The following is a 21,706-nucleotide window of genomic DNA, read 5'->3' as shown; positions in this document are numbered from 1 at the left end:
AGGAGTGATGATGTCCATTTGGTCTTGGCTGCTCTGGCAGGAATGTTGAGGTACACAACTGTAAGATATTGTAAGTGCTTACTTCATAAGTGTCAAATCCACTGGAGAAAAAAAAAGTATAATTCTTCATATATGAAATAAATTCCCTTTCAACTTACAACAAAGGGGAAGATTTAATAGAAGCGCCGACAAAGAAAAAAGCCTTGAGTTCATGTCCCGGACAAGACCCCTGACGTCATAGCCTCTATTTTCTGCAGCTGAAGGACAGCGATGCATATAATGATTGTCTAGTTTTACTCACAAGGTAAAAGCATATCAACATGTTCTGATTGTTTTATGGCTAATAGTATGCATTGTAATTATAGTGCTTATATGTTTCCCTAAAGTAGTGATCACCAACTTCTCTTGTCTTAAGAGCCACATGCAGATCTGAAAAATGTCCACAAGCCACGTCCAAAGTCCCCCATCACCGGTATAATTCATCCAACGATTTCCTGCAGAAATCACTTTGAGACCATGTGGCCCCCTCCCTTATAGGCAGTATACTGCTATACATACCACACCTAATGGTTCCCGCATTACCCAAATCAGTATTATTGTATCAAGCACTCCCTCCACTATTTTGCATCCTGCTTCAAGCGCCTATCTAACTAGCAGTATCATCTTTTGTCCAGTTTCAAATATTACCCTATTACCCCCATGACCAATATATGCACATCCAGATCTGCTCTTCTAAGCAGGGTTGCTTGTGTTAATGCACCAAGCTGGTAGACAGCCACGAGCCACACATCATGGGCTCTCGAGCTACACATCATGAGCCCAAGACCCACACATCATGGGCCCACGAGCCACACATCATGGGTCCGTGACCAACACATCATTAACCCAGGAACCACACATCATGGATCCTCGAGCCACACATCAAGGGGCCGACGAGCCACATATCATGGGCTCATGAGCCACACATCATGGGCCTGTGAGCTGCACTTCATGGGTCTATGAGCCACACATCATAGGCCCACAAGCCACACATCAAGGGGCCCACGAGGCTCACATCATGGGTCAACGAGTCACACATCATAGGCTCACATGCCACTCACTCATCATGGGCCCACGAGCCACATATCAAGGTGCCCAAGAGCCACATATCATGGGCTCACGAGCCACACATCATGGGCCCACTAGGAAAACATCATAGGCCCGCTAGCCACAAATCATGATTTCACAAACCACACGTCATGACCTCACAAGCCATATGCCATGGGCCTACAGGTAGCACTTAATGGGTCCGCAAGCCACACATCATTCGTCCGCAAACCACACATCATAGTGTGGCACAAGTTGGGGACCCTTGACCTAAAGAAATATATATGCCTAGAAAGAGACAATATCTAGCATGGAGCACAATATACAGAGCTGATAGCTAATAGAAGCAGACTTTTGTTGCCCTCGATGTACATTGAGTGATTTATAAGTACTTCCCATTGTTCATTTTGCCTCAAAAATGTAAATCTCATATGTAAAAACCAACAATTGTACTTACAGTAGCATAAAAAAACTTTTTAGCCACAATTTCTTAATGCTCTGTGGATCGTCAGTATATGCCTTTAGATACAATACTGATTTCCCAAATTAGCAAACCAATGTATATCCCAGTCTAGAAGACGCACACAGCTGCACTCGTGAAAACATGGACACGGTATATTAGTGATAAGGGATGGGGGGCAGGGACTGTTGAGAAAAGTGAACACTAGGATAACATTTTTCCACACGTAACATACAAAATCTCACATTGCAGCCCCACACAGGGAGGGAACATTTGAGCTCCCCCCTCCTACCTCTTTTCGCCCTGAGTGTTCTGGTTCTGTTGAGAGCCATTGGTTTGCAGGTCTGGGATATTGGCAAAGTCATCCTGCTCGGAGAGACCCAGCACCAAGGACAGCACCACCATGCGGCCTTCCCTGCCCACAGGTCAAAGGGGAGAGAAAAGAAGGAAGAAAAGAGACACAACAAAAAGGCATCAGCAAAGTAAGAATACAGTCAATTGTGAAGATGAAGGAACGTCAGCCTTCATTCCTGAATGAGCCATAGGTTTAGTGAAGGGGAATATAAAAAAGTGGTTACACAAGTCATGCAGGAGGGAGATTTAATGAAAAACACGGAGCAGAAGAAGAAGCAGAATACAGTTCTCATTACATTTTATATTTGAGCAATTCTTGAGCAGATGAATCATTATCTCACATGACGTTTTGGAGAACACTTGGGTGAAATAACACCTCTCCAAGGGTTTCCGTTTCTATCTTACTCCTCAAATAAAATCCTCTATATTATCTAATTCTAATTTCACATTGCTATTTTTGCATCTTCGGTATTTCTAACCCTCTTCCGAATATCATATTTATTTAAGAATGTTGAGGTCAAGTCAGTTTTGTTTTCTCAATATTCCTTTTCCCTAGGAGAGCTAGATGTAAAGTATATTAAATGTAAAAAAAAAAACAGTAAAGATGCCCCAGAACTTACATCGTATTGATACTTGGGAAGAATAAAATAAGCCTTAGGGCCCAGTTAGACAAGCTGACATTGACCACCGATCTTCTGCAGTTAGACAAGCTGACAATGGCCACCGATCTTCTGCAGTTAGACATGCTGACATTGACCACCGATCTTCTGCAGTTAGACAAGCTGAAAATAGCCACCGATCTTCTGCAGTTAGACAAGCTGACATTGACCACCGATCTTCTGCAGTTAGACAATCTGTCAATGGCCACCGATCTTCTGCAGTTAGACAAGCTGACCATGGCCACCAATCTTCTGCAGTTAGACACACTGACCATGGCCACCGATCTGCTCAGTAGTGACCAGTGCTGTGGAGTCGTAGATGAGATGAAACTGTGCTGCACTTTATGTACATGCTCAGTAGTGAGGCAGGGCTGTGGAGTCATAGATGAGATGAAACTGTGCTGCACTTTATGTACATGCTCGGTAGTGACCAGTGCTGTGGAGTTGTAGATGAGATGAATCTGTGCTGCTCTTTATGTACATGCTCAGAACTCACCAGTGCTGTGGAGTCATAGATGAGAAGAATCTGTCCTGCACTTTATGTACATGCTCAGTAGTGACCAGTGCTGTGGGGTCGTAGATGAGATGAATCTGTGCTGCACTTTATGTACATGCTCAGTAGTGACCAGTGTTGTGGAGTCGTAGATGAGATGAATCTGTGCCGCACTTTATGTACAGGCTCAGTAGTGACCAGTGTTGTGGAGTCGTAGATGAGATGAATCTGTGCCGCACTTTATGTACATGCTAAGTAGTGACCAGTGTTGTGGAGTCGTAGATGAGATGAATCTGTGCTGCACTTTATGTACAGGCTCAGTAGTGACCAGTGTTGTGGAGTCGTAGATGAGATGAATCTGTGCTGCACTTTATGTACATGCTCAGTAGTGACCAGTGCTGTGGAGTCGTAGATGAGATGAATCTGTGCTGCACTTTATGTACATGATTAGTAGTGACCAGGGCTGTGGAGTCGTAGATGAGATGAGTCTGTGCTGCACTTTATGTACATGCTAAGTAGTGACCAGTGTTGTGGAGTCATAGATGAGATGAATCTGTGCTGCACTTTATGTACAGGCTCAGTAGTGACCAGTGTTGTGGAGTCGTAGATGAGATGAATCTGTGCCGCACTTTATGTACATGCTCAGTAGTGACCAGTGCTGTGGAGTCGTAGATGAGATGAATCTGTGCTGCACTTTATGTACAGGCTCAGTAGTGACCAGTGTTGTGGAGTCGTAGATGAGATGAATCTGTGCCGCACTTTATGTACATGCTAAGTAGTGACCAGTGTTGTGGAGTCGTAGATGAGATGAATCTGTGCTGCACTTTATGTACAGGCTCAGTAGTGACCAGTGTTGTGGAGTCGTAGATGAGATGAATCTGTGCTGCACTTTATGTACATGCTCAGTAGTGACCAGTGCTGTGGAGTCGTAGATGAGATGAATCTGTGCTGCACTTTATGTACATGATCAGTAGTGACCAGGGCTGTGGAGTCGTAGATGAGATGAGTCTGTGCTGCACTTTATGTACATGCTAAGTAGTGACCAGTGTTGTGGAGTTGTAGATGAGGTGAATCTGTGCTGCACTTTATGTACAGGCTCAGTAGTGACCAGTGTTGTGGAGTCGTAGATGAGATGAATCTGTGCTGCACTTTATGTACATGCTCAGTAGTGACCAGTGCTGTGGAGTCGTAGATGAGATGAATCTGTGCTGCACTTTATGTACATGCTCAGTAGTGACCAGTGCTGTGGAGTCGTACATGAGATGAATCTGTGCTGCACTTTATGTACATGCTCAGTAGTGACCAGTGCTGTGGAGTCGTAGATGAGAAGAATCCGTGCTGCACTTTATGTACATGCTCAGTAGTGACCAGTGCTGTGGAGTCGTAGATGAGAAGAATCCGTGCTGCACTTTATGTACATGCTCAGTACTGACCAGTGTTGTGGAGTCTGAGTCGTGGAGTCAGAGTTGGAGTTGAAAGTAAAGGAAATTGATGAGTCGGAGTCAGTGGTTTGGCTACCAACTGCACAGCCCTGGCTCAAACACAACAAATCCATGTCCTTTGAAGTCCATTATTTTTTTAATTTTCCAATTTCATTTTGTGGTTATCTGTATATCGGCTAATGATGGTGATATTTTTACCCCTACAATACTCACCCATCTTCTGCCTAATACATCCCTCTACTGTAAAGTCTTTAACCTTCCCAAATTTGTTTCATTTCATCTTTTTTCTTTTTGTCCGATACATGTTTTTTCTCCTTTTTACCTATCATTCTCCATGTTCCGTAGCTTTTATACATAGTTGTTTTTCAGTCCTTGTACCTAATCATAATACTAACCATGAATTATTTCCAGGCCAGAAATGAAACAGTTTGCAAGCGTACAGCATATGACAATCACGTATCACTGCAGGGGTTCCCATTAACATGGAATGGCAATGTATCAGGTGATATTTGACCCAGTTAAGTCTTACGTTCCTCCAGATTGCAATGAGGACATAAAAGAAGGTTCTGATGTAAGGTTAAAACATATAATTTCCAAGGTTGCATGCAGGAGCCCAATATATAAAGGCTTAGTCTTGGTGGCTCTTCTGCCTAACTCACCACACTCCCTTTCCCATTTACTACAGTATCAGGGTGGGGATAACTATGATGTCTGCAAATATCATCCACGGGGTGATGCCAGCAGCCTAACTATGATGTCACTTTTTAGTAGTAAAACGGAAGCTATCACCTGAGTCATGCTGCCCAAATCACAGACAGCATGAATCATATTCTGGCTCCAGGATCACAGTCAGGTATATTTTCTCTACTTTAAAGATCTGGCTGGGGACCATAGCTGGAGATGAGCCTAGTCCGGTAAACTGCAGGGAGTTTAAATAAGGCGTGGTACTTTCCCAGTTCACTGCAGAGAGCTAATTACTAATGAATGGCAAGCAACCCACTGTGAATATCATTGCCAACATCGCAAAGTGGGAGGTGTGTGGTCACAGTTTTTATTTTAAATGTGGTCTTCAATTGATTAAGCAGGAATTTACCCCTCAAAGATATTCTAGATATATTGCTAAAATAATCCAACGATGTCTTTTTGGTAGAAGAAAGACCATTATGACCACAGCTAACTGCTAGAAGCGGCAATACTAGATGAAAGTCCTATGCCCCTCTAGCTCATCTTTACATGGCTCTATTTTAATGGGAAGCTATAATTACAAAATAAGCTATAGTTTAAAACAGGTGTTTTTGTTAAATGTATGTAAAAAATAAATTGTCAATTTTTGGCAATACATTTTTCAAGCAAATAGCAATTCATACTTAAATATACAAAATAGAAGTCTTGGCATTTTCACGTTGGCCTCTTAGGCTTTTATAGACTCCTTCTTCAAGTTGCTTCAGGAAACAATACATGTACATTGCCACAATAAACAGAATCTAACCCTATATTTTGTACTGAAGCATCTAATGAGCGTGTGCTTAGGTCATTGTGAAGGGAAGGGGAACAGGGTCAGCTGTGACATAGTCTATTGTGATTGGTGGATCCTGGGTTATCAGATGTTACTGGTCATTGTACTCCTGTCTCTGATAAGGAGCCTGATGAAAACTCTTCCTGAAAGGACAGGAAGTATAAGTTTTATAAGTTTAAAAAAGCCCTAGTGGTCAGTGTGGATTCAAGAAAAAAAAAATACATGTAACACAAAAACTTGATTTAGGCTATGTGCACACGATGCAGATTTAGTGCTGATCCGCAGCGGATTTTTCCATGCAGAAACGCTCCAGATCCGCACTGTGATTTACAGTACAATATAAATCAATGTGAAAAAAAAAAGCTGTGCACATGGTGCGGAAAAATCCGCGCAGAAACGCTGCAGATTTAAAAGATGTGCATGTCACTTCTTTTGTGCGGAACTGCAGCGTTTCTGCACCCTTCCATTATAGAAATCCGCAGTGGTAAAAACCGCAGAAAATCCGCACAAAATCCGCATCAATGCCGCATAAAAACCGCACAAAATCCGCGGCAAATCTGCACCTGCGGATTCTGCCAGGAGATGCGGATTTTGTGCAGAAAATTCTGCACCCCATTCCGCAACGTGTGCACGTAGCCTTAAACAAAACGTCACTTTCTAATGACATTTTTCCTTTAAGAGCATGATTGACTGATATAGTTGGGCAACGTGGGCAAGAGCAGAATAATTATACTGCTGTCGCTGATGTTTGGCAAAGATCACACTGATCAGACCGCTACTGATCAGGCATTGATGCCAAGAGATAAAGGATCTGTTCACACCGAGTCTTTTTCCACAGTTTTTTTTAAGTGTAAAACACAAGAAAAAAAATGGTGATAAAGTTTTAAAAGCCAAATGTTTAAAAAGACTAAAAACGCTTGCATTTCCTTCATTCCTTAATAGAGTGAAGAAAAAAAGAAAAGAATGGAAAACTACGAAGAAAACCACTCAAGAAACAAGCAAAAGATGCTTAAAATTTCCATGGAAAAGGAGAATTTCTCGAACCGTCTTTTTATTGAAAAATGGACGTTTTCGACAGCCAGAAAAAGACGTAAATGTATAGTAAATCCATTAAAAAATCCATTGCACCCCATTACATTGTAATCTAATCCATACTTTATGGCAAGAATTGTCATCTTTTTGTGGTGAGGAATAAGAAAAAGTCTTCATTTCAAGCCTCTGACTACAAAATGTAATGAAAACATTATCTTTTTATTCCCGTGACCTGTACTAATATATGCACAATTATATCCCATTGTATCTCCATAAGCTACAATATGTCTCTCTCGAGACTTCCTTTTGGTACACAAAAAATAATGATTAAATATTCAGAACTTTTTTTTGTCATTTTGCTTTTTATATATCCTGAAGCGACCAAAAATATCAGTTTTTTTTCTTTGTATACTTCTACATGTTTTTTGTTTTAAAAAAGTAAAATAAAAATGTAATGGATTTGTTGATGGACCCTACTTATTTTTATAGAACTGAAGATGATGCCATCAATAAGTTCATTTTAATGACAGGAATTGTCCTAATCTTTTTCTTTATCATTGATATATTGTTATGAGACCAATGGAAAATAAAAATACCGGGCGCGCCATTGTGTAGACATCCATTGGATAGATGTAACATGATACAGTACCTTGCTCATCATTAGCGTGGTTGTAGCAGTGGCGTCATATTAACATTACACGACCACTGCAGTCAATCACTGGACTAAGCAGTGATTCTAATCTAGATGGCACCAAACTGCTTAGTCCAGTGATTGCCTGCAGCAGTCACATGATGTCGATGTGATGTCACGGCTGCAGCCATTCCTACAAAGTTGATAAGTTGCAGCGGGTAGCCAACGCAGCAGTGTCGGTGCATGAGTACAGCTGTCTGTGTTATTTTTAAGTACAGGAGGCTAATAGAATAAAAATCTAAAAAATCAACTGGACAACCCCTTTAAGGCTACGTTCACATTTGCGTTGTGCGCCGCTGCGTCGGCGACGCAACGCACAACGCAAATAAAAACGCACCAAAACGCACGCAAAAACGCTGCGTTTTGCGACGCATGCGTCGTTTTTTGCCGAAATTTTGACGCAAGAAAAATGCTACTTGTTGTGTTTTCTGCGCCCGACGCTTGCGCCAAAAAAAAAAAAAACGCATGTGTCACACAACGCAGCACAACGCATGTCCATGCGTCCCCCATGTTAAATATAGGGGCGCATGACGCATGCGTCACCGCTGCGTCGCCCGACGCAAACACGCAAAACGCTAATGTGAACGTAGCCTTAGGCATTAGAGTACTATTTCAAATATTGAAAAGTAACATTAGAATAGGGTAATTGTCTAAAGAGAATGAAAAGTGGACTAGTTACTGTATTGAGGAAAATCTTTACACCTATTGCAACTTAAGTTTGCAATTCTTACTTTTTTTTATATATATGGCTGGAAGCACCCCTTAAAGGAAATCTGGCAGCAGGTTTTTGCTATGGAATCCGAGAGCAGCATGATTAAGAGATTGAGACTCTGATTCCAGAGATGTGTCACTTACTGAACTGCTTTTGCAGTTTTGACATAGTCTCTGTGTTCTCTGCTGCAGATCCAGCAGTTCTCTGAATGCTGAGCTGTGTATAACCTCGCCCACACCACCGATTGGCAGTTTTCTGTGTGTGAACTGTACATTGTCAGCAAGCGGCCAATCAATTATGGAGGAGGGGTTAAACAGATTAGCTGGACTGCCTGGCTTGTGACACCTAGTCCTACAGTGATAATCTCCTGCTGATAAAACTTGGATTGTATTAAAACTACAGCAAACTGCTAAGCAAGTGACACATCCCTGGAATCAGGCTATCTGCATCTACAATTTGCTGCTCTTAGATTAAACAACAAAAGCTTTGTGACTCTACCTATTTTGTACATTTAAACCTCGCCATCAGGATAGCTGAGAAATGCTATCATGAGGCACGGTTTTAAAAGCACTGACCCTTTTCTGGGCAGATTCATGGGTCTTGCGAATAAACTAGGACTGTCAGCAAGTATGCTCCTTTATAATGGTTTGTCAGCTTAGTATAGAACCTGAGGGGGCCGGTACATAACATAGGAACTCTAAGAACATCAGTCTCAGTTTTGGTCAAAAGTTCCTTAAACAAAGCCCCAATAATCAATATGACACTGACTTTCTGACTGTGAGCCGGAGCATAGGTTGGTATACATGCAAAAGTGTAGGAACATGTTCACACTGTTGCTATTTGACGGACAACAACTAAGGGGGTACACCTTGTCATGGTGGGATGGCGTTTATGCTTTTTTGATCAAAACAATGTTTACTAAGTGCCCTATGTTATTTATATGCACTGTTGGTTTTTACTTACTTACTGTAGGGTATCTGTTCATTTTGTTTCTGTTTTAGGTTTTGTCTGTTAAATGGACTATTAAGCGTGAACATGCTCCAGCACTTTGCATGTAAACCAACTTATGCTCCGGCTCATTTCTTTGGTTTTGCTGTAATTTCTTGTTCGCTCTTGCGGTGTTTCCTTTTTTGAACTTGGCATTTTATTTAGATAGCTTCCCATGGATGGGTGTCTGCACTAGTTAGGTGGCGGTCCTGCTCTGCCACCATCTACACAACAACCAGCTAAGAAAGTACACCTTGTCATGGTGGGATGGCACTTATGCTTTCTTGATCAAAACAGTGTTTACTAAGAACCCCATGTTTTTTCAAATGCACTATAGGTTTTTACTTAGTTACTGTAGGTTATCTGTTCATTTTGTTTCTGTGTTAGGTTTTCTCTGTTAAATGGACTGTTAAGCGTGAACATGTTCCAACACTTTACACGTAAACCAACTTATGCTCCAGCTCATTTATTTGGTTTTGCTGTCATTTCTTGTACGCTCTTGCAGCGCTCCTTTTTTGAGCTAGGCGTTTCATTTATACAGCTTCTCAGGGAGTAAACTAGTCAGGTCCCGATCCTGCTCTGTACTATCTACACTGAGGTCATCATACACAAGGTGAGGTTTTAATACTAGAGGATAGGACCCTCCCGATTGGGGTTCACCTTGTCGCGGTAGGTCGGCTTTTACACTTTCTTTTAATCAAAACCAGTGTTTACTAAATACCCTATATTATTTATATGTATGTTTACAATTTATTTAGGGCAGGATATATGCTGGTTTTGTTTCTATCTTAGTATTTTTGGCATATGATTAGTAGAACGCACTTTTTTCTCCAGTTCTATAAGTGAATTAATCACCGGTGGCAGCTTGGAAAGCGGTTGTGGTCTAAATAAGCGTATATACCATAATGATGAGTTATAAACAATTGCTTGGCCTCATGAATGAACAGAGTGGTCGCCCATGTTATCATAATGGAGATATAGTGATGGTCAGTATAAACCCTGAATCAGAGAGCAGATGAGCTCCGTACCTTCTAACTTGGCTACTAACCCACAGCAAGAACATAGTAAACAGCAGCACCAAACTGGGATGAGAGGAGCTCCCGCCCTGGCACTCACTGAGTGTATATATGGATTGTGATGGTCATAGGGCAAGGGTTTATGTTCGGTTCCTCCTATTGACATGGTACGAGGCGCCGTTATTTTAATCTACTACAAGAAAGGATTAATTAACCTTGTGATCGAACAGCGCAGAGCTTGAAATATGATTCCTGTGAGTAGGCAGACATAAGGTTGCTGCTCGCTTGCTGTACAGCGGGTGAGACGCGCTGGAACCACTCCTGCATTAACCCCTTTAGGATTTTGAATAATGAGGCAGAAGATGTTACAGGCGACGGGAATTGGCACAATAGTGTGCCATGGTTATTGTTCTCCTGCCTGAAGAGGCAGCAGTAGTCAGCGGACCTCAGGATAAGCCAGCCATTGTACAAGAGGATAGGTAGCTATTTTAAGACACTTGTATGAAATAATGCATATTTTTAGCGATGTGCAGTCTCACAAGGAAGAGAACAATGCACTTGGAAATAGTCAAGCTGTTAAATGCAAAAATGTTGACTATTTCAACACCACAGAAATAAAGTGCCAGACTTGTTGGCATAGCATAAGCCATCCAACGGTGCGAGGTACTGATAGTCATAGAGTAGAGTTGGTGGGAATCGATTCACAGGACCCGGTCCATCGGCCATGTCGGTGATCTGTGACTGCTGGATGGGAGCCCTGAGAACCGCCTCCTACCTGATGTCATCTGCAGCTGTTCTTTTGATTAGCTGGTCAGGTGCAAAATCACATGTGCGTCATTCCGCAAGGATGATGTCGTGCCAGGCCGGATAATCAACAGAAGAGCTGGAGATGACGTCTGGTAGGAGGCGATTCTCAGGGCTCCCATCCAGAGGTCACAGATTACTGAAGGAAATGTTCATTAAGCTGTGTACCCGCTATCTTTTATACATAATCCCCACCAAGTTATTGTTCAGTAAAAAGTTTATTTTGACTGGTGGTCTCCCTCATTGAAGTCCTCGACATCTGGTCCTGGCCAACCACAGTCATCAATAATATGGAGCCTGTAAGGGCATAGCACAAGTCCACAAATCCAGCCAGGGCCCCCCATGTAATGTGCCAGAGCGTAAGACGAGTACATCACCCTCGGCTTCCACCTCATGCCACCATTCTTAAATAAATGGTACCATAAATTGCGAGGGCCACTCTCGGAATGCAGCAAAAGAATTGACACGATGGCCGAGTTGGGAAAAGTAGAGTTAATGGCAAATGACACACAAATTTGGTAAGCTGTTTTTTTTCCGGAGTGACTGATGAAGCCTTATTGGTAACATGAAAAGTGGGGCAGGCTATGGCAGATGGTGGCCCTCAGAGACCCACATTGTCACGGCAGGACACACTGTACCTCAGCACAACCTGACATGGCAGGAACGCCTGTGGAAGTTGAGATCCCAACCATAGTTGAAGACCACAGTATTACCTTTTCCCTTGACTTTCTAGATGTGAACAGAGCCTAAAACTAACCTAGTTCTTAATATATTTGCAAATTATAAATGTCACTGCCAGGTGGTGATTATATCAAAGACTAACAATGTGCCGAACAGAATATCTGTTGCCTTCTTTGTTTGTCCTGTGATTCATCTAACAACATCTGGTTGATCCACTCGAATGCACACGTTTTCCACATGAGATATCACATGTATAAAATCCATGCTGCCAGGCCTAGGACTAGTTGACTGCTATACTTTTCCAGGACAAGATAGGTGGCTACAATGAATGGAAGGTGGCTAATTAGTAAGTAAGCCGCAGATAAACAAGCAGGAACCTGCAATTTCCGAAGGTAAAGGTAAAAAACCATGAAGTTTTATGGTGACTGAGCGCCATGGCTCCCAAGTGTCCCCATCTCTGGTCTTCATTGGCTCTGTTATGGCAACTACCAGGCGTGGAAATGTTAATTAGTGACTTTCTGATAGCTTTACAGCCCTTTCATTATTGAATTTGTCCATGTGAAACTGATTTTTATATGCAAGCAATTTTCCAAACAAGAGGAGATGTTTGCGTCCAAAATGACTTTAATGAAAAACCAAGCCTGGTACTAAAAATTGATTGAGTTCACAGGCAGCCAGCAACCTGCTTGGATTTAGATTAGTCTGAAACTGGTTGTATTTTTTTCAATCAATTGATTAAACAAAACAGAATTAGCAACATAAACTGGCGCTGTAAGTACATCCTATTTTATAACTGCCATAATTAGGCCTTCTGTATAAAACCAAGTGGTACATGAATGTTGTATGGAGGCACAGACAGTCCCTGTGGCTATATGGTGCCACATACACCACATCTGCCATTGTTATTATCCCTGAAAGTAATAACTGGGTATCTCATGGACATGTATAAAACCAGAAATACAGAGACCCATTGACTTCAATAGATGCTGTATTTCAAAACTGTACAGACCTAAAATATGAATGCAGGAGAAAATCTATTACCAGGTTTCTGCCACCTAATCTAAAAGCAGAATGATATCGGGACAGAGGCAATGATTCTATTATTATTATTATTATTTATTTATTTATATAGCACCATTAATTCCATTGTGCTGTACATGAGGTTGTAGTGATGTATCACTCACTGGACTGCTTGATGTAGTTTTGAAAAAAAAAATCAGAGTTTTATTAGCAGGAGATTATCATTAGAGGACTAGTAAACCTGCTGAAGTGTAGTCCAAACACGCCTCCACCCCTGATTGGCTACTTTTTGCCTATGCTTTGTGTACACAGAAAGCAGCCAATCCGTGGTGTGGGTGGGGTCATACAGAGCTCAGCAGTCAATGAACTGCAAGGTCTGTAGCAGATAAAACAGTGATTTTATCAAAACTTCAGCCGGCTGCCCAGCAAGTGATACATCTCTGGAATCAGGGTTTCTGCTTCTATATTATGCTGCTCTCAGATAACAGAGCGAAAACCTGCTGACAGATTCCCTTTAAATCATCTACAGCCATTAAGGTATTCCTATGGGCATCAATCAAGTTATTACAGATAAGTTTTGATTTTTTTTCCATTACGTCCATTATATAGTGAACATTGTGCTTATTTATGGATCCACGCTACTGCATTTCCTAATCCAAGGACATGCTACTCTCTCCTGGCAACATGTCTCTCGTGTGTTGCGGGGGCATCTGGATGTTTTATTTTCAGCTATCCACACAGGAGGCCACAGCCTGATTTCTCCTATTTATGCATGTGCACAGGAGCTGGGACTGGGAAACGTTTCTATGGCTCGTCCTGGGTGTAAATCCTGCTGTTATGTTTTCATGAATATGTATCGCTGACGGCATGGAAGCCGTTTGACACTTTAACCCATTCACGCCTGTGAACATTTCCACCGTACTGTGCAGAGGGTATTGGACATAAAGGTACAAGACGTGCTCGCTTTAAAAGGAGTTGGCTTAATTATTTACAAGGGTTTAGACGGCCCAAGGAAATCTCTCTCCACAATTTAAAAATGAATGGAAGTTATTTTTAGTATAAAATAATTATTTTTATTAAAAGGGATCATCCCACCAAAGTATTTATAAGACATTTCCCCTTTAAAGGAAGTTTCTGATTTATAAAACTTAATTTTTTTTGAAGGGGGGGGGGGGATGTTCCTGATTGTGGTTGGGTAGCGAAATCTACTTCTCAGCACCTTACCAGTTAGGTTGATGGATTACTGGTCACATCCATGCATTACATGGACAACTTTTTATTGCAATCACCACTCCAGTGTTTTTTTTATTGCAGAGCTGGAGTGGCGCAAGTAATCAATGTTATCTGCCAGTAGTATTATATTGTCTAGCTGCCGTCTTCAGCTCTTCACAGCGCCGCTCCAGTCCCAGGCCACCAATTTGTCCGACCGCAACTTCTGACTGACTGAAAATCAGAGCTAACGGTCACAAGCTCTCAGTGTAAGTCTACAAGAGACCCTCGTTCTGGCTCTCATAGACTTACATTGAGTCGTGACTTCCGGATAACCCAGCAAACACTGGAGCGATTCAGCGGGTCACAAACTTCTGGAGACCGACAGGAACAGAAGAAGACAGTGACTGGTAAGTATAAGACTGGGGTGGTATGAACCTAGATTAATAGCACCACTCCATAGCTGCAATAAGAAAAAAACACTGGAGTGATGCTTTTAACAAGAACTATGTCATTCCTAATTTTGTCCAAAATGGTGCTTTGGGTAAATTTAACACTTCTTACCAAACATTTCTGGTTTCAGGGAGTTTAAGAGTCCTTTTATATGGGGTGACCTGGGGCACTAAATGAAAGACGATAAGCTGCTTGTTTCCTGATGGGCGATTATTTAATAGCCTATTTAAATAGGTAGACTACTCCTCCTACATGCACTGGATGATCTGCCACAGGCTGCTCAATGGGTATAGGCTGTCACTGTTCTTGATAGCGCAAGTTCTGTTTACACAGCCAAGAATGATGATCTATATGCAAACCAAAAGATCATTTCACCCGATGAACGTTTTGCTTGTTCGTCCGGTGACCGGCATCCTGTTCAGACTGCAGGATTATCCTGAAATGAGCCTTCCTGACCATGCTTACTTATGATGATCTTAGAGTGTACATGGCCCTTAAGACTTTGTTCACTTCTGCCTTCATATACTCCATCACTTTCACGTTCTTCCTTATAAGTCATTGATGTCCATTGACAGCCGATAAAAGTGAACCCACAAAAGGTCACATCCTCAGCACTTTCACTGGACATATCCTTTATTTCTGCTTCCGTTCCATGTGAATAAGTACCACGGTGTATAAATCAACATGCTTTAACTGGATCCACTTGTCCATAAAATTGCAACGGTTTGCCTTATTTATGTAAACCTGGAGACATTTCATGAAGCCATCTCTCTTTTCAGAGTAGAGGGAGCCAAAGCGGAAGACTTACCGCTGCGGATTTGTGATTTTGCTTTGGCTAAATAAGATGGATGATGTGTATTGGATTCAATTATATGCATCCTCATTGGCATGGCATGGTGATCACGCACATGGAAGAGAAGATTTTACCATTCACCGTATCATCACCTTGTGTTTCATGAGATTGCTCATTCTGGACAGATTAGTTTGCCTGGAAATATTTCATTATTGTGAGTGCCTAAAGGTCCCCATACAGATTAGACTAACGTCAGCAGAACCCACCAATATCAGTTGACAGTCTAATGTGTATGGTGGCCCTTACAGATGATTGTTGGGGAAGTTAAGGATCTGGCATCTCTGATTTCAGATTGTTGATCCTTTTGCTCTTTTGAGATAAGCCAGGAACACTGGATCGCTGGTCAGAGTGAGTGCTCCTGTGTTTGTGAGAGTTGGGCAAGATAGCTGACGGCCAAACGTTCAGTCAACTGATAGCTATCTAATGTCTATGAGAAGGCTAAGGGTACCGTCACACAGTGGCATTTTGATCGCTACGACGGCACGATTTGTGACGTTCCAGCGATATATCCGTGACGTTCCAGCGATCTCGCTGTGTCTGACACGCTCCTGCGATCAGGGACCCCGCTGAGAATCGTACGTCGTAGCAGATCGTTTGAAACTTTCTTTCGTCGTCTAGTGTCCCGCTGTGGCGGCATGATCGCATGGTGTAACAAAGGTGTGCACAATATTGTATACGATGTGCGCATAGTAACCAACGGCTTCTACATCGCACATACGTCATGAAATTATCGCTCCAGCGTCGTACATTGCAAAGTGTGACAGCAGTCTACGACGCTGGAGCGATATTGTTACGATGCTGGAGCGTCACGGATCGTGCCGTCGTAGCGATCAAAATGCCACTGTGCGATGGTACCCTTAAGGCCGCTCATACATATTAAATGGCGGTTGGGTGAACAATGCTTCGGTCCACAGCCACGTCAGACGACTTTCATATAGGGAGGAAGGCTCGGCCAAGTGCTCCTGTGTTCTCTATGAGAAAGCCACTGGTCTATATGTCTTTTCTCAAGAGAGAACAATTCGATTGGCAGTCTGAAACTGGACATGCCTGCTCTGCATTTCTTCCAACCATTAGTTGGCTGACATTGCCATACACATTAGACCGCCGGCCCAATTCGTCAATATCGGCAGGGTCAGCTGACATATCAGGGTCCTATCACTTTAGCAATTTATATTGTGTGAACCTATTACATAGGCTGTGGTGATCTAGAATGTCTTTGGTAAGCCATTAGGTTCCATGCTATCACCAATAAATCCATCAGATTTAGTGTCATCCATGATCACAGCAGTATCTAATGGAGCTTTAAAGAGAAGCATCAATTACTGTACATCTCCATCATACATCTATCAATAAGTTCTGCTGGTTAAAGAAATTAGAAGAACATGAAACCATGAAGTATCACCAAATACAGAGTGCCAGCCATGGAAATGAGAACTAACGTTGGACATAATTCTATGACACTCGGAGGCTCTCCCAGATAATTCTCAGTGAATGGCATGAAATTCTGAAGAACTTTAGATCCTTCTGCTTAAAGAGATGATACTTTGGTCGTAGCTTTTCTGATAACAGCCCTGATTTAGTCGCCCATTTTAGTGACGTGCCGCAAAGTAGAATGTTAAAAGGAAAGGATGCAGATGGCAGATAAATGAAGCGTGTTTTTCCTTTAAAAGTGACTGTGCACCTTTAATGTAGACAGAATAGAATGGATGAAATGAAGCCGTGCTCCGAGGAACAACAGATCTCTCTGTTCCTGATACTTTCTCGTCTGGCCAACACACTAATTGTTCTCTTTCATGTAGAAGTCTCTGTTAATTGATGAGATTAAAGTATAGAACACGTGTTTTCGGCTTCTTTTCGTAACCCTAAGTGCAGACGACAAGCCCTGTCTGGTCACAAAGCAGACTGGAAACACAATTATTAATTTCCAGGCTGGGATGCGGGGGTGATTGTTCTTTGCAATAACAATAAAAGAAGAAAATGGGCCAAAATATGAAAAGAGGCATATTATTGAGAAAGAAGCAAGATGGCTCTTACTGTCACCGCTTCCATCTGAAATGTGACTTAAAAGGTCATCTGGTCTTCGAAAAACAGAAATATTAATCATTAAATGCTCACTGAACGGTGGAAGAGGAGAGATAGAAACTTGCGGCACATTTCTTTAGGCTTTGACTCATTTTGAAGGGATATTCTCAAGTTTACAATTTGTGTTCTCTATAACTGGACCCATAGGGTCATTGATGTGCACAGCCATTGCATTTATTCTTAACTAGGTGTTTCCAGCCAGCTAACGCTCGGCACGCTCATTGCTATCTAATTAACGCTGCTAGTGATTAAACTAAAGTAAATAATGACAAAATTCAATAGCGCTTACGCAGGTGGTAAATTAACGTGTGGTAATGTGTGGGGACGGAGCCTCGTGTGGTAATGTGTGAGGACGGAGCCTTGTGTGGTAATGTGTGGGGACGGAGCCTCGTGTGGTAATGTGTGAGGACGGAGCCTCGTGTGGTAATGTGTGAGGACGGAGCCTCGTGTGGTAATGTGTGAGGACGGAGCCTCGTGTGGTAATGTGTGAGGACGGAGCCTCGTGTGGTAATGTGTGAGGACGGAGCCTCGTGTGGTAATGTGTGAGGACGGAGCCTCGTGTGGTAATGTGTGAGGACGGAGCCTCGTGTGGTAATGTGTGAGGACAGAGCCTCGTGTGGTAATGTGTGGGGACGGAGCCTCGTGTGGTAAAGTGGGGGGCGGGATTATGTGTGGTAATGTGGTGGGCAGGATTATGTGTGGTGATGTGGTGGGGGGCGGGATTATGTGTGGTAATGGGGTGGGGGGCGAGATTACGTGGGGTGATGTGGTGGGGGCGGAATATGTGTGGTAATGTGGTGGGGAGGGCGGGATTGTGTGTGGTAATGGGGTGGGGGGTGGGATTGTGTGTGGTAATGGGGGGGGCGGGATTGTGTGTGGTAATGGGGTGGGGGGGCGGGATTGTGTGTGGTGATGGGATGGGGGGCGGGATTGTGTGTGGTAATGTGGTGGTGGTGGGATTGTGTGTGGTAATGGGGTGGGGGGCGGGATGGTGTGTGGTGATGAGGTGGGGGTAGAGCTACTGTGCAGGGGGTGGGATTAGCGAGTAATCACGATGCCTCATATATATAGATGAGACCCCCATAGATAGCTGAGCGCTGTGCTCGACTGGCCTGCAGCACTCCTTTAAGACTGAATGGAGCAGCAGAGCACATGATCGACCACCGCTCCATTCAGAAGAACCCTGGTTCTTGGGATCAGTGGTGGTCCCAGTGGTCACGATCAGGACGTTAATCCATATCATACAAATAGGGGATAACGTCCAATCTTGGGAATATCCCTGTAATATTTTGTTTTGTTGAATTTATATACCGTAGTCCATGCATAACCTCTATTCATATATTCAATTGGAGCTGATGGACATCATAGCAGGTGGTCCACATCTAGAGACAAATCTTTATTAGCCATGCCTTATTATTCATTCTAGGAAGCTCAGTTCATCCATGAAGAACATGGGTGGGCATTGGTTTAAAGGGCCAGCATGTGATTCTCCATTTCAGCCTCAGCAGATACTGCAGGGATTTTGGTGCACGCAAAGGGTCTACCTAAGACGTGGATAAGATGGTCCACTGAGACCTACTGGTGTTTCTGGGACATCTCTGCTTATCTATCCACAGTGGTGTAACTTGATGCTCATGTTCCTTCAAAATTCCCATCATGGCCACCAAATATCATAGATCTTTTTTAATATTAAATCTTCTCATATGGGCAAAAAAGACCTTTTGGGTCCCCTAGGTTCCGGGGCTAGGATGTAACCCCTGCACCCTTTATAGTTATACCCTACACGAAGGATCACACATGATCAATTCCAGCATGTCTGATCCTTCTTTTCCATGATATTTACCAATGGAGATCTACTAATCCTCCATTATATACAATCGTATATTGGCAAATCCTCTCCAGATCAGCAGTTTCTGCCAAATCTAACCTTACAAAACCTAAGATAGAAACAAAATGAGCATATAACCTGCTGTAAGTAACTAAGTAGATAGTAATAGTAGATATAAATTACATAGGGTACTTAGTAAACACTGTTTTTGATCAAAAAAGGGTAAAAGCCGTCCGACTGCGACAAGGTGTACCTCAATCAGCATAGTCCTATCCCCTATTAGTAAAACCTCACCTAGTGTCAGACAACCTCAAAATGGATGGTGGCAGAGAAAGACTGGGGTCAAACTTTTGTGTATGACCAGCTAAGGCTCGGGTTGCGAGATGACATGCCATTTTGCTGGATACTGGCCCCCTCCCATCTCAAAAAAAAATTAATCAGTCCAGAGGTGTAAGCTCCTTCGACTGCTGCAGATCTGGTAACAGGCTCCTTACCTACCATGTAATAATTAGAATTATGCCCGGATGCAGGTACGGACTGGGGCTGAAATTCAGTCCTGGCATTTGAAATCACACAGGTCCATGCTGTCCCCGTCACCAAGCACCAGATGGGATATATTACTAATATTACCCTGGATAGAAGGAAAACAAGATTTACTACAAGACCAATATGTCTCATGATACCCGTGGCCTGCTGGGGTAAGTAAAGGAGTCAGCGACTGTGTGCTCCGTCACAACTCTTAACAGTATGGGTGTCCTGATAACACAGATTTTGTTAACAATGCAGCAGCAAGGCAGCCCACAACCAGACCGGCCCTTCTGGCATTTGCCAGAATTGCCAAATGGCCAGTCCGGCCCTGCCCGGATGTCACTGCTACCCATAGAGACATGTCCGTTTTTAATATAAAATAAAAAAAAACAATAAGTTGAATCAAAAAGTTGCATCACACGACTTGAATAGAATCGGCGCCTGAAAGTTCTGCTGTGAATTAATTTCATGATCCTCGTCTGATGATTCTGTGCAGCGTCATACAGATATATTTTTATCTGCAACATGATACATTTAATAAAAAAAAGAAGATTATTCTATTGCTGCAAACTCTGAAATGATGGTGGTTACCGGTTTTGTAGATCTGATTCTACCTAGAAGCACAATGTTTATAATGATAATTGCCGTTATGTACAGGATGAGTAGAGCGCTGCTTCAGTTTGGATGAATAGCTGTGTGGGTTCCCCATTCTCCCAATGTAAAACATTACTAAGGCTGAATGGGAAACGCTCCCGCAGTAGATCCGCACGCTGCGCTGGTAATCACAGCGAGCTTTCAAGGCCACTTTCTCTGTAAGATAACAAATGATGCGAGATATGTAATTATAGATAATACACACGTGTATCAGTCAACAATCTGACAACTAAATCAATTTGAGTAATTTGTTTTTCCAAAACAAATGTTAGTTTTATATCATAGCCGCTTCTGTATTGCCTACGCTACCGGGGAGATGTAAAAGGGCAATTTTGCCCACTGGCTGGCAGTCACATTCGCAGGGCACAACGCGTCTTAAAGAGAATGTACCATTGCAAAAATCACTAAATATTTTAACAGGTTCTTATTAGAAACATCTGTTTTTTCATCTGCTTAGGTGGCCTTTTTCATTTGTGACTATCCATATAATAAATCCTGAATTATTTGTATTTTTACACTGGTTATTGAAGTACAGTCAATGGGCTGACAAGTCCTGTTTTCTGCAGAATGTTTTCTAGCTTTGCTGTATATATTGGGAAAGGGTTAGCGGAGTTATCTCAGTGTTATTAAAGGGAACCTGTCACCAGAAAAAAATGCTATTAACCTGCAGATATGGGGTTAATCTGCAGGATAATAGCATTATTAACCTTCCCATCACCAAATGCTGCAGGAAGAAAATTAACTTAATTCCCCTTGCAGTGTGCCGGTTTCAATCACGGGGCTAGGGCCGGTGCTGGTTCAGTCACCGGCCCTGACTGACGCTCCCTCTGCATTAGGGCTAGCTGTCAGTCAGTGCCGGGGCGAGGTTACAGCCGCTCTATATACTCAGAGGGGTGACTGAACCAGCGCCGCCCCCATGACTGAAAACGGAATGCTGAGGGGGGGATATAAAGTTAATTTTCTCCCCGCAGGGTTTGGCTATGTGCGGGTGCCGGGTATGTTAATAATGCTATTAACTTGAAGATTAACTCCATATCTGCTGGTTAATAGTGTTTTTTTCTGATGACAGGTTCCCTTTAAGTAGAGGCTGACATAAGGCAGAATATCAGCTCTACGCATACAGTAAGGCCCTATGATGCTAATTCA

The 21,706-nt window shown here is 42.7% G+C and overlaps 1 protein-coding gene across 7 annotated transcripts in view; it reads right to left on the bottom strand.

Annotated features, from left to right (window-relative positions):
• The window catches only part of SYT7 (synaptotagmin 7), a 542,375-nt gene that overhangs the window by 173,123 nt on the left and 347,546 nt on the right, over positions 1-21,706 (bottom strand). For 4 of the 7 annotated variants that reach the window (XM_069740295.1, XM_069740293.1, XM_069740298.1 and 1 more), the window contains one exon: positions 1,839-1,961. The exons of the other annotated variants lie outside the window; for them this stretch is intronic. In XM_069740295.1, coding sequence (XP_069596396.1) covers positions 1,839-1,961 — 123 coding nt within the window. The remainder of the gene's footprint in view (positions 1-1,838; positions 1,962-21,706) is intronic. 7 annotated transcript variants of the gene reach the window in all.

This window comes from Ranitomeya imitator, chromosome 9, assembly GCF_032444005.1.
Source record: "Ranitomeya imitator isolate aRanImi1 chromosome 9, aRanImi1.pri, whole genome shotgun sequence".
Taxonomy (NCBI): Eukaryota; Metazoa; Chordata; class Amphibia; order Anura; family Dendrobatidae; genus Ranitomeya; species Ranitomeya imitator.
Note: the sequence above shows the minus strand (reverse complement) of the source record. Positions and strands in the feature narration are given on the sequence as shown.